At 42.1% G+C, this 13,863-nt stretch overlaps 2 protein-coding genes across 4 annotated transcripts; both read left to right on the top strand.

Annotated features, from left to right (window-relative positions):
- The first annotated feature begins 3,587 nt into the window (after nt 1-3,587).
- LOC139573153 (single-strand DNA endonuclease ASTE1-like) lies at nt 3,588-6,368 on the top strand. The gene is made up of 4 exons (XM_071396307.1): nt 3,588-4,949; nt 5,046-5,259; nt 5,360-5,531; nt 5,661-6,368. Exons 1-4 carry the CDS (start codon nt 3,648-3,650, stop codon nt 6,070-6,072), a joined length of 2,100 nt encoding a protein of 699 aa, XP_071252408.1. The 5' UTR covers nt 3,588-3,647; the 3' UTR covers nt 6,073-6,368.
- A 5,090-nt stretch (nt 6,369-11,458) lies between these two features.
- Nucleotides 11,459-13,491, top strand: rpp25l (ribonuclease P/MRP 25 subunit-like). 3 transcript variants are annotated; one of them, XM_071394916.1, is made up of 2 exons: nt 11,459-11,801; nt 12,472-13,491. In XM_071394916.1, exon 2 carries the CDS (start codon nt 12,488-12,490, stop codon nt 13,199-13,201), a length of 714 nt encoding a protein of 237 aa, XP_071251017.1. In that variant the 5' UTR covers nt 11,459-11,801; nt 12,472-12,487; the 3' UTR covers nt 13,202-13,491. The 3 variants fall into 3 exon arrangements, with proteins under 3 accessions (XP_071251017.1, XP_071251016.1, XP_071251018.1); XM_071394915.1 differs by having other exon boundaries at nt 11,756-11,885; XM_071394917.1 differs by lacking the exon at nt 11,459-11,801 and adding an exon at nt 11,824-12,152.
- The last annotated feature ends 372 nt before the right edge of the window (nt 13,492-13,863 follow it).

Raw genomic sequence — 13,863 nt, 5'->3', positions numbered from 1 at the left:
GACGCTAGCGTAACTTACTATAAATATTTAACTTTCATGAAATCACAAGTGCAATACATCAAAATAAAGCTTAACTTGTTGTTAATCCAGCCGCAGTGTCAGATTTCAAAAAGGCTTTGCGGTGAAAGCAAACCATGCGATTATCTGAGGACAGCGCTCAGCACACAAAACATTACAAACAGTTAGCAGCCAAGTAGATTAGTCACGAAAGTCAGAAATAGCAATACAATTAATCACTTACTGTAGTAACCTGGTATATTTATGTTTACCAATAGATGGCAGTATTGACTCAAGACGGGGGTTTGCTTCCCGCTATCCGTAGCTATTTCCTATGTCTGCCTATATAACTATGATTAAGAAAGCTTCAGGTAGCTTAAGCCAGGTGCATTAGAGAATGTAATTCTAAGTTACAATTAAATACTAAACCGTACTTAAGTCTCATGAGTCATAACTCTAACAAGCATTTAAGGATACTACACATACCTTTGATCTTCGTATGGTTGCACTCACAAGACTCCCAGTTACACAATAAATGTTTGTTTTGTTCGATAAAGTCCCTCTTTATATCCAAAAACCTCCATTTTGTTAGCGCGTTTTGTTCAGTAATGCAATGGCTCAAATGTGGTCACAAGAGGCAGACGAAAATTCCAAATAGTATCCGTAACGTTCGTAGAAACGTGTCAAACGATGTTTATAATCAAGCCTCAGGTTGTTTTTAGCCTAAATAATCGATAATATTTCATCCGGGCATTTGCGTCGTCAATATAAAAGAAAAACAACGAAAGGCGTGCTCTCGGGATTGCGCACCAAACAGGTTGGGGACTTTCCACTGGCCTCTCATTGAAAATGCTAATTTTCCCTCATTTTTCAGAATAAAGGCCTGAAACAATGTCTAAAGACTGTTCACAGCTAGTGGAAGCCATAGGGAACGGAATCTGAGTCCTATCCCTTTAAATGGTGGATAGGCTTTCAATGGAAAAACACCCATTTCAAAATAATAGCACTTCCTGGATTGACTTTCCTCAGGTTTTTGCCTGCCATTTAAGTTATGTTATACTCACAGACATTATGTTAACAGTTTTTAAAACTATAGAGTGTTTTCTATCCAAATCCACCAATTATATGCATATCCTAGCTTCTGGGCCTGAGTAGCAGGCAGTTTACTTTGGGCACGCTTTTCATTCAAAATTCCCGAATGCTGCCCCCTATCCCCAAAAAGTTAAACAAAGCATGTGTGTCCATTTATACTGATGATTCAACCAAAGCTGAACTAGCTGTTATTGGCAGAGAGGTTTGGAACTCTTTCTTATTCGTCTATTAACTAATTTACTGTCTGGTGATGTCACTCCATCACACCAAAAGAGGCTGAAATTCCAGGCGGTCTTTTCAAACACTAAAAGAGCATTATCATCCTTTTTCCAATTTCACAGTATTATTCCAACCTGGAAATATATACAAAACACAGGGAATCTAGTTTTTGACTGAACTGGGACTTTAATAGAACCAAAGTCTCATGGGGCTTTGGGGACTTAAATGCCGCTTGTTCCCTATGACGATTTCTAAGTATTTTAGTGTCTCTCTGGGTGGAAATGTGAACTGTTATTCTTACACAATCTTTCTCTATATTATTTATCCTTTAATTATTGTCTCTGTGCTGAGCTATTTTAGGCTGTTCTGTAGCACTAGCCCCAAGTCAAATGATGCTGCCTTATCACAGGTCATTATAGCAGGATTGGGGCCAATTCCATTTCAATTCATTCAGGAAGTAAATTCCAATTCACAATTTATTCTCATTGAAAAGCATTGAGAACATTGTTAATTGGAATGGGAATTTCAGTTGACTTCCTGGATTGCCTGAATTGAAATTAAATTGAGCACAACCCTGATATATAGTGTTTTTTATTTTAATTTTATTTCACCTTTATTTAACCAGGTAGGCCAGTTGAGAACAAGTTCTCATTTACATTTGCGACCTGGCCAAGATAAAGCAAAGCAGTGCGACAGAAACAACAACACAGAATTACACACGGTCCCGTGTGGCTCAGTTGGTAGAGCATGGCGCTTGCAACGCCAGGGTGGTGAATTGAACCCACAACCCTGGCGTTGCAAGCGCCAGGGTTGAATATGTATGAGGATGAAGGATGAATATGTATGAACTTTCCAATTTGTAAGTCGCTCTGGATAAGAGCGTCTGCTAAATGACTTAAATGTTAAATGTACATGGAATAAACAAGCTTACAGTCAATAACACAATACATAATCATTACAGGATCACACTTACCTGCTGTCAGAGTGGCACCTGCTGATCTGAGAAAAGTATGTAATATTGTTAATATTAAATTGATTATATTGCCACTTCAACTGTAGTGGTCCAAATTGGCAATGAGATACAGAGTACGTATGTCCTGTAACTTTAAATGTATCGGTCCAATAATACATTGGTGTATGGTTACTTTAATAATGCATATTCCAGTTATCATTCTTAACAAAGCTTCATGCTGAAATGACTCATTTGCTGTAGCTATAACCCTCGGTACACATCGGATGCCATCCCAATGGACAGCAGTACATTCCACTGTGCATTATCAGCCATAAGCCTATCAAATTCAAGAATCAGCCAGCATAGTGTCTCTTGCTGATCTGTGTTTTTAAACAGATGATTTAGGTGCCATGCAAGCCTAGATACAATGTATTGTAATGTCAAAGCGTTGTATGCTTGTAAGAATGATGCACAAAATGATCAATACAAATGATTGTGCTATTTAAGCCGACTTCACCGTTTGTACTGATGACTGAGTAATGTTTCAACGGTTTTAGACTCATCGTTTAGGTTGGACTGCTTTACCAATGAAAATGGTTGGCTACTGGCAGCTCAATGCAGTGTGAAGAAAACAAGCTGAACCACAGTTTTAATTGTTTTACAGGACAATATTATTGTCACATGTGTTTTTGTTTTGTTTATCAGAGGAATTATTTTGGGGCTGTTATTATCAAGGATATTCAATCGTTATTATTTTGTTTTTTGTCACTGAAAACATAATTGATGTGTCCCAAGAAACTTGAAATAAATGTATCATCATTCATTCTGTTCCGGTTCTTAATATTGTTCTATAGAAACGGTTATTTTACACAAAATGTAGCCGGTTTATTGTCCATAGTGTTTTCTGCTTTAGTTAAGCTTTAAGTGAGCATATGGAGCGTACTATTGGTAATAACAAGCAATGTCCTTCCTTATTTCCTTTAGGGGGTAGTTTATGAAGTGTGAAGCAGTCCATTTTAGCCAGTGTATTCTTCATTAGATAATGGTTAATCATTGTCCGATTTCTTATCAGAGAACTTTTATACACTGTATGTAAGGCTTTTATGTTCCTCATCACATCTAATAGGATCACATCTCATCAGCATACAGTCATAGTTACTGGTAGGATTGGAGTTCCCCTTGATTCAATTGGCTATGTTGTTTTGGCTATTTAAAGTCCCATGAACTATTACATGCCTTCTGTGACAAGAGACAATATGGGAGTGACAGATATGAGGTAAGGAAAGTGAAACTCATTCATTGTAATGATGCTAGCCTCACTCAGTCAGTCCCATGACTTCTGAAACTCTTCACTAAGAAAGACATCACATCCCAGACAGAGCACACCATGGGCGTCCAGGGATTGACCAGCTTCATGGAGGAGAATGGAAACATTTTAAAAGATGTTCATCTCAGAAACAGCAAGTTGATCATAGATGGTAGTAATCTGTTCAATTTGCTTTATTTTGACTCAGGTTTGGATCAGAGTCATGGAGGGGATTATGATGCTTTTGAGGACCAGGTCTGCAAGTTCTTTAAGGCTCTGAGAGACTGCGACATTGACCCTTTTGTGATTGTAGATGGGGGCTCCGACTACACCGACAAGAAGTTTGAAACCCAAAAAAAACGAGCTCAATCAAGGATCAAGACTGCCAACGACTTGTCCATGGGGCTTCAGGGGAGCGGTGGTGTACTACCAACCCTCATCAAACATGTCTTCAAACAGGTCCTCTCCAGCCTGAAGGTGCCGTTCGCACAGTGCATTTGTGAGGCAGACCAAGATATAGCTTCCCTGGCTCAAAGTTGGAACTGTCCAGTGCTGTCCAATGACAGTGACTTTTATATCTTTGACATCCAGGCAGGATTTCTGCCCACATCCCATTTTCACTGGCAGAAAGTGTCTATGCACCGCGGGAGCTCTATAAGATACATTCCCTGCAAGCAGTACACCACAACAAGCTTCTGCCGACACTTCAACATCAACAGACAGGTTCTTCCAGTCTTCGCTGCCATGTTAGGAAATGACTACGTCAAGTTGCATAACATGGGTGTTTCCCTCAGGTGGGAAGAATACTCATCAATTGTTGGAAGGTTTGCCCGCTTCGACGGCTTGCTGAATTGGCTGACCCACTTCCAGGGGCAGGAGGAGGCCTTGGACTCCGTGCTCAGGCTCATCAGTCATAGTAACAACAGACAGAAAACGGATGCTGCCCTCCAGGGCCTCTCCCTGGGCATAGAAGAGTACCATCTTCCCCCTAGTTGCCTGGAGCGGTTCTTCAATGATGGAGTGGGACCAGGCCTCGGCCGTCTCCCAGAGCCTCTGAGGGTCCTTCCAGATTGGACCCTGCTGCCATTGATGAAAGGTAGACTTCCCTCCTGCATGGTAGACGTGCTGCTGCTGGGGAGGGTGATGCACGGTGCCCAGGTGGAAGATCCCCGCTTGCCATGTGGGAACAACACCTCTCGACCAGTACGACAGGTACTCTACGGGCTGCTGCTGGGTGGGAGGAGAGCAGGCCACAGCAGTCAGAGACCCCCAGTGGATGACGTGGAGGAGTATTACAGGGAAGGAGAGAACCTGACCAGCAGCATGGTTGAAGCCGTCCTGCCCAGTGCTGCAGAACAGATGCAGCTAGACACTCTGCATCAGGTATGTTTTACATGTGCATGATATAGTATACTGCATATTCAAACATACTACTGTTGATTCTCAAATTGATTCACATTCTCTTGCTGTGTTCCTTAGGCTCCAATGTCAGTGCAGCTTAAGGTGTTTTTGGAGACCCTTGGTGTGTCCCAGTCCACTTTGAGCGGTGTCCCGCCTCATCTGCGTCTTCCTGTGGCTGTCACCTGCTACTGGCTGAGGCACGCCCATCCACCCCCAGACCTGCCTGTCCTGCAGGCCCTGCTACTAGGATTGGTGTATGGAGAGCTCTGCAGACAGAGGAAGAGCCAAAGAGGTATGACCCAGAGCATGAACGAGAAAACACACCATTTAGAACTGATGAATATTGAACTGTGTGAAGTGCAGCCACTGACCCCTCCTTTTTTGTGTAACAGGGTTTATGGAGGGGCCAGTGGTGGAGAGGCTGAGAGGGCTGATTCAGAGAGGTAGAAGGAGCCTAGACCTGGGTGTGGCCCACGCCTACAGCCAGTGGCAGTGCTGCCTGAAAGAAAGCCTTCACCTCAACCAACTGCTGTGCCTCCCTCTAGCCGAGCCCCAGTGTGCCTGGTAAGGTGTCCCTTCCTAAATCAACCCTTGCCCCTAAACTCTAGACCAGTGTTATTCATTCACATTGTATTGTAGACCAGCAGAAACAGAGCTAATTCAACCATCTTTTGTTTCCCGGGTGGTGTCTAGGCTGTACAAGGGCACTCTGGTGCACCAGCTTGTGACCAAACTGAGAGGGGGGTTAACCCCGGATTCTCTCCTGATGGGAGGCCCTTGCTCTGGGCAGCTGTATAGGGCCATGCTGGGAGCCATACTCAACTCCCACGATGCTGCTGTCATCCCCGTGGTGTCTGGGCAGCAGAGGGCCACACCTCCATCCTTGACACAGCCACTGGACGACCTGACGGCCCATCTACACATTCTGGCTCTGGAAGAAGATGATGATGATGATGGTGCTGGAGGTGGGAGCAAGGCCAAGCAAGAAGACGATCTGGGTTGGACTTTAGTCTCAGTGCGGACCCGGCACAAGAGCAATGACAGATTCACCGGAGCTAGGAATCCAGAATTTTCTCGGAAGCAGGGGCGGATCGGCTGGGAATAGAGAGGGACCATTATATAACTGTTTAGTTATAGAGACTTTCTGCTCAACTCTTTAATCTTTCTATTGTTCTTATGTGTATCTATTATGACTTAATTGACATTGTTTTTAGCATGAACTACAATAGAAGTTATGATAAGTTTGACTTAGTTTTATTTGTGTTTTCTTTCTTTGCTGTCTGCTGTAAAGAGTATTTTGGTCTTTGAAAATAGCTCTATAAATCCCATGTATTGTTACTGTTACATTACTGCTGCTCTGGAAATATTTGATCATCAAAATGAAAAATAACATTTAAACCAGCTGTTCTTGAGAATGATTGTATAACGGCTCTCGTTTGTAGAAGGAAGAGTGGACTAAGGCGCAGCGTTGTAGGCGTACATCGTATTTTTATTGATGACACCAAAACAACACGAACAGTTCTGTCAGGCACAGACACTAAACAGAAAACAGAAAAGATCCCACAAAACCCAAAAGGAAAATGACAAATTATATATGATCACCAATCAGAGACAACGATAGACAGCTGCCTCTGATTGGGATCCACACTCGGCCAAAAACAAAGATATAGAAAACATAGACTTTCCCACCCGAGTCACACCCTGACCTAACCAAACATAGAGAATAATAAGGATCTCTAAGGTCAGGGCGTGACAGATTGGGTATACACACTAAAGTCTATCTGCTTTGGCAGTATATTTTATATGAAATTCTTAAACTGAACAAATCTTAGATAGTAATTTTTACATCTCTGAGCAAAAATGCGTTACTTCATTGACGCTGAAAACGTATGACACCTAAAATAATTATAAAACATGTACAGTACCATTTAAAAGTTTGGACACACCTACTCATGCAATGTTTTTATTTTATTTTGTTTTTAAATTTTCTACATTGTAGAATAGTGAAGACATCAAAACTATAAAATAACACATATGGAATCATATAGTAACCCAAAAAAGTTTTAAACAAATCAAAATATAATTTATATTTTAGATTCTTCAAAGTAGCCACCCTTTGCCTTGAAGACAGTTGCACACTGGAGAAAAGACTGACTGCATCACTTCTTGTTTTTATAAGAAACATTAATGTTTTGGTAATTCCAAATTGTTTGCATAGTCAACTTACACACAGCACTGACACACACACACTTACCCCACCAGACATGCCACCAGCAACACTTAATGGCACAACGCCTCTCCCCCATGTGACCTACTTGTTGTGTGTATGTACTGACATGTGTAATGCGCACACACACACTGTTAATGTTTTTAAATGTTTGTAAACTGTAAAGTATTTTGTCTGTAATGTATTTTTCGTTATGTGTCAGACCCCTGTAAGATTAGCTGTCGGCATTGACGGGGCAGCAGGTAGCCTAGTGGTTAGAGTGTTGGGCCAGTTACCGAAAGATTGCTGGATTGAATCCCTGAGCTGACAAGATAAAAACGTGTCGTTCTGCCCCTGAACGAAGCAGTTAACCCACTGTTTAATGGTAGGGTGTCATTGTAAATAAGAATTTGTTCTCAACTGACTTGCCTAGTTAAATAAAGGTTACTTTTTTTTTTAAATACAAAAAATGTCTTCTGTACTTGTGGTGGCCTTAACTTCATGTTGGTTTGCAATTATAAAATTGACAAAGTTCCAGTGAAATTCTCTGCTTTTCATCGGCATGTTTTCTTGTCGACGTCCTTAATTTATAAGCATAATTTTTCTCCACACATATATTATATTGGGACATATTGTATAAAAATACTTCTTTGTTTTCAGAATATTGGTTCCCGAAATAATATCCTATTTGTGAGCCAACTTGTAAATGCAGAGTTTTTTAAAACTTAATTATAAGGAATTCTTATCACTTTACAAGATCCCTGTAACACCTAAAGATTTTGCAATTGTTTTAGATGCCATTCCCTCAGGTGTTGCTTTATTATTCAGGAAAGTGTCAAGACCTGACCTTCAGAACCTACCACCCGTTGACCCTGTTGACTCATCAGTAGGAAATAGTTTTATTTTAGTCCATTCAACAACAATAGAGCTATAAGAGCCTTGTTTCAACAGGATGTTGTATCTATACCTTTTACCTCATGCCTTATTGGAATGGTTTTATTGATAATGTCTGTTGGAAAAAAGTTTGGACGTTACCACACACGTACCTACTTATTAACAAAATTGTGGAAGTTTAATTTAAAATTATTCATAAGTATTATCCTGCCAACCACTATATGAAGAAGTTAAAAAAGAACATAAATTAAAATTGTACCTTTTGTAATGACCACCCACAAACAGTGTTGCATCTTTTTTTACATTATATTCATGTAAGGAATCTGTGGCAAGACATCAGTAGATTAATCATTTAACACATTTATGAAGATTTTACACTATTATTGAGAGATGTGCTGCTTGGATTATTTACTTATGATACAAATAAGTTGAAATAATTTTATGTAATTAATTTCATTTTTCTTTTGGCCAAATTTCCTATTCAGAAATGTAAATTTACAAACAAAACACCACATTTTATTACCTTGCAAAAAGAAATTGAACTATATTTTAAGACAATGAAATACTCTGCCAACAAAAAAGCTGTTAAAATTATAAATGTGTGTATGTCCTTGTGTAATGTGATATTGTACCCCCTAGCCCCGCCCCTAGCCCAAATGTCCTTTGTATATTCTTTATATGTACTTGTCTTCCCCATCGACTTTTTGTATTGAGTTGTTGTTAATATATATCGAAGGAGTGCCTGCATATGCGCAGTTCGGCGCCAGACGAGCTTCTTTTTAATCTATGGTATAATGGCGTTCGCAACAATCGGATGTGCATTCTGCCATCTACTGTGCGGGAGGATAATAAGGAAAAAAATATATAAAAATAAATAAAATATCATACAAACTATCAACAACAAAAAATACTGCACAAACAAATTCTAATCAGGTCCCTACACAGGCTCAGATTACCCATTTTTTTGTATTACATTCATACAGGATTTCTATAAGAATATAAATGTGAGAACACTACTAGTCAAAAGTTTAAGAACACCTACTCATTCAAGGGTTTTTCTTTATTTTTACTATTTTCTACATTGTATAATTGAAGTGAAGACATCAAAACTATGAACTAACACATATGGAATCATGTATTAACCAAAAAGTGTTACACATATCAAAATATATTTTAGATTCTTCAAAGTAGCCACCCTTTGCCTTGAAGACAGCTTTGCACACTCTTGGCATTCTCTCAACCAGCTTCATGAGGTAGTCACCTGGACTGCATTTCAATTAACAGGTGTGCCTTCTTAAAAGTTAATTTGTTGAATTTCTTTCCTTCTTAATGTGTTTGAGCCAATCAGTTGTGTTGTGACAAGGTAGGGGTGATATACAGAAGATAGCCCTATTTGGTAAAAGACCCCTAATTTGGCAGCAGCTACTCTTCAAATCAAATCAAAATTGTATTTGTCACATGTACCAAATACAACAGGTGTACAGTGAAATGTTTACTTACAAGTCCTTAACCAACAATGCAGTTAAGAAAAATACCTAAAAAAGTAAGAAATAAAAGTTACAAATAATTAAAGAGCAGCAGTAAAATAACAATAGCGAGTCAATGTGTACAGTACAGAGTCAATGTGCGGGGGCACCGGTTAGTCAAGGTAATTCAGGTAATATGTACATGTAGGTAGAGTTATTGAAGTGACTATGCATAGATAATCACAGAGTAGCAGTGTAACCGGTGTGAAATGGTTAGCTAGTTAGCGGGGTGCGCGCTAATAGCGTTTCAATTGGTGACGTCACTCGCTCTGAGACCTTGAAGTAGTTGTTCCCCTTGCTCTGCAAGGACCGCGGCTTTTGTGGAGCGATGGGTAACGATGCTTAGTGGGTGTCAGTTGTCGATGTGTGCAGAGGGTCCCTGGTTCGAGGCGAGGTACGGAAAGCTATACTGTTACAGCAGCAGCGTAAAAGACGGGGGGGGCAATGCAAATAGACTAGGGTAGCCATTTGATTAGATGTTCAGGAGTCTTATGGCTTGGGGGAAGAAGCTGTTTAGAAGCCTCTTAGACCTAGACTTGGCGCTCCAGTACCACTTGCCGTACGATAGCAGAGAGAACAGTCTATGACTAGGGTGGCTGGAGTCTTTGACAATTTTTAGGGCCTTCCTCTGACACCGCCTGGTATAGAGGTCCTGGATGGCAGGAAGCTTGGCCCCGGTGATGTACTGGGCTGTACGCACTACCCTCTGTAGTGCCTTGCGGTCGGAGACCGAGCAGTTGCCATACCAGGCAGTGATGCAACCCGTCAGGATGCTCTCGATGGTGCAGCTGTACCTTTTGAGGATCTGAGGACCCATGCCAAATCTTTTCAGTCTCCTGAGGGGGAATAGAGTACGCAGAGTACGACCCTGCCTCACACAGGAAGCGGCGCAGGTCCTAATCCAGGCACTTGTCATCTCCCGTCTGGATTACTACAACTCATCCAGAACGCCGCAGCCCGTCTGGTGTTCAACCTTCCCAAGTTCTCTCACGTCACCCCGCTCCTCCGCTCTCTCCACTGGCTTCCAGTTGAAGCTCGCATCCGCTACAAGACCATGGTGCTTGCCTACGGAGCTGTGAGGGGAACGGCACCTCCGTACCTTCAGGCTCTGATCAGGCCCTACACCCAAACAAGGGCACTGCGTTCATCCACCTCTGGCCTGCTCGCCTCCCTACCTCTAAGGAAGTACAGTTCCCGCTCAGCCAAGTCAAAACTGTTCGCTGCTCTGGCACCCCAATGGTGGAACAAACTCCCTCACGACGCCAGGTCAGCGGAGTCAATCACCACCTTCCGGAGACACCTGAAACCCCACCTCTTTAAGGAATACCTAGGATAGGATAAAGTAATCCTTCTAACCCCCCCCCTTAAAATAGTTAGATGCACTATTGTAAAGTGGTTGTTCCACTGGATATCATAAGGTGAATGCACCAATTTGTAAGTCGCTCTGGATAAGAGCGTCTGCTAAATGACTTAAATGTAAATGTAGGTTTTGTCGTGCCCTCTTCACGACTGTCTTAGTGTGCTTGGACCATGTTAGTTTGTTGGGGATGTGGACACCAAGGAACTTGAAGTTCTCAACCTGCTCCACTACAGCCCCGTCTTCCTGGGGTCCAGCAAAATTAAGGCAGTTATACAATTTTAAAAACATTACAATACATTCACAAAAGATTTCACAAGACATTAAGTGTGTTCCCTCGTGCCCCTACTCCACTACCACATATCTGCAACACAAAATCCCTAATTGGTAACCTACATTCGAAAACGAAACCTACCAATGTGACGTAGCCTAATGACGCTCTAGCTGAGAAACACAAACGGTGTGTCTGGCACACGTGATCACTTATGGCATCTTTGGCAAGTGTCCCTTATCATTTGATTTGCTAACGAAACCTGCTGCAATATAGATAACCCGAGGAAATTGCTCTAGCAAACCACAAAAACATATATTTTCTCTGAGACAACTTATTATACTTCAAACACTTCCACTTCCACTTCCACATAATGTGGTTATGTCAAAGGTGGTTTAGTATGGTTTTAGAAACTCTGTTGTTATTTCCAGGCAGTCGTGTTTTAAAAAGTAAAGCGATTGCATATATTTAACTACTACAACTCCCAGAATGTACCAGGGCTCTTTAATGCTTTTTGCAGCAGCGGCGAACGTCATACGATCAGAGCACTTTGCGACATACGGATGTCCTATGTTTTCGGGTAAGACATAAACTGTTTCTTTGACTGTGTTAAACGGGCTGATAAGAACACACGCGATGCTTACGACTGGGTTTTTGTAAATACGTGAGTTTTATAACGAAGTTAATCTTAATTAGATAGCATATGGCTCTTCATGGCTGACACACCACCTACCTAAAAGTAGCTAGTTACAGCCAGAGTTTGCCAAGTAAGGCTACATCAACGTTAGGCTACATCAACTCTACGGAGTTGAGCGACGTTTTTTAAACGGATCTCAGTTTTTTAAATGAAAGTCCGTCTCCTTCGAGTCGCTATGCAGTCGATACTTCATTAAACCCTTATCGTGTACCTATGTTTGTCCTCTGTTGTTGGGTGCGTTTTTTGTTTGCTGAAATCCAAACCTTTTTTATTAAACGGTAATCAAATACAACCACATACTGTTTCCTCATTGTTTTTGCTCTAAAATATTAACTCGGCGCGAATGCACATGTGCCAATTGAATCTCATCGAAACAGTCAGTGGTTGTATTTTATTAAGGAGGTACTTGGCCAGCTACAGCCAGAGTATTTAGCTAGAGAATTAAGGGATATGGCAGCAAGATTATTATGTAAAAGTCTGAGGCTACTGTACGCTAGTTCTAATACCGTGTTGATCAAATATTCTGTACGTGTGTCTCTGTCTGTCTACAAAGATGAGGTACAGGTGACATGGAAAACTACAGTAAGGCGCGGACGGTGGAACAGCCCTGCCCCTGCCCATTCCCTGGCCTCTCCAGCGACACCAATGAGGTTAGAGTGAAGGATGGCAGCAAGATCCGCAACCTCATGCGCTACGCCCTGAGCTGCATGGAGGTCAAGCCCAGGGCGCTGGAAGGCGAGGGGGGGCATCCTAAGAGTGAAGAAGGGGGTAGCACCCCCGAGGTCCAGGAAACACCAAGCTCCCAGGCACCGGAAAAGATGCCTAGCCGGCAGATAGTATTCACTGGGACGGGGAAGGGGGTCTCCAAGGCCATCACGTGTGTGGAGATCCTGAAGCGCCGTGTGAAAGGCTTGTACCAGCAGACCAGACTGCTCTTCAGCACTGTCCTGGAGGTGTGGGAACCCCTGGAGCCCGCGGCAGGCCTGGACAGCCTCAACGTTAGTAGGAACATACCCGCTATCTGGGTACTGCTCTCCAGAGACCCCCTGGATGCCAGCCTGCCTGGATACCAGGCTCCAGGGAACTTTGATGCCCTGTGGGCACAGGCTGCCAAGGAGGATGCAGGGGTGGCTGGTGGACAGAGGCATGGGGGCAGGAGGAAGAGGGGAGGTGGTGGTGGCAGGGGTAAGGGACCAGGAGGCCCTGTTAGACAGACTGGTCGATCCAGAGAGCCAGGAAAAGGCCAGAGTCGTGGTAAGGGGGCGCTGGCTGGGCAGGAATGAGATGTGATCTGTGTGTGGAAGAGGCCTTTGGACCAACCTGTTAACATCACAAGACAGTCCCCCATCGGCCGATGAGTGCACAAGATATCAACCTTTCCAACTTTTCCGTTATTGTGTTATGACTCACTTTTTGGGAGAGAGGATGTGAGGGAGTGCCTAAGTTCATAGGTCAAGCCTGAGAATTTTCTGACTTGAGTGGAAATGTTTTTATGACAGATACTTTTTTTGTGCTCTTATATTTAAGTTCACTATTTTGTCTCATAAGTAAATAAAGTGTAGCCTGTACATGATTGCACTGGTCATTTTGATGTTTGATTTTTATAGAAAATGTATTATAGCTTGTTCTGCAACTACATGCAGAACAATAACACTTATTATTTTCAAATGAATGTATTTAATGAATGTTATTGCTGGAGAAAGGAGTTCATTGAATGTTCTGCTTGAGCTCTCTTGAGAAGCTGAACAACACTGCCATCTTGTGGTGAAGATGTAATGATGCCAGAGTTTGAAGGTTGGTCTTGAACATGAAGGCGTTCCTTCCCTGTAAAAACATCAGCTGTCAATCACAGACCATTTCTTTAACCTATAAGTCTGATTGTGGAGCTATATTTCTTCATAAGCCACAGGGGAATAACCTACATGTAAATGTCAAAATATTGAAA

This window comes from Salvelinus alpinus, chromosome 4 (genome assembly GCF_045679555.1).
Source record: "Salvelinus alpinus chromosome 4, SLU_Salpinus.1, whole genome shotgun sequence".
Lineage (NCBI taxonomy): Eukaryota > Metazoa > Chordata > Actinopteri > Salmoniformes > Salmonidae > Salvelinus > Salvelinus alpinus.
Note: the sequence above shows the minus strand (reverse complement) of the source record. Positions and strands in the feature narration are given on the sequence as shown.

Coding starts and splice junctions, on each gene's coding strand:
- LOC139573153 (XM_071396307.1), top strand. CDS start 3,648: ATGGGCGTCCAGGGATTGACCAGCTTCATGGAGGAGAATGGAAACATT. Junction 4,950..5,045: donor AGCTAGACACTCTGCATCAG/GTATGTTTTACA, acceptor TGTGTTCCTTAG/GCTCCAATGTCAGTGCAGCT. Junction 5,260..5,359: donor ACAGAGGAAGAGCCAAAGAG/GTATGACCCAGA, acceptor TTTGTGTAACAG/GGTTTATGGAGGGGCCAGTG.
- rpp25l (XM_071394916.1), top strand. CDS start 12,488: ATGGAAAACTACAGTAAGGCGCGGACGGTGGAACAGCCCTGCCCCTGC.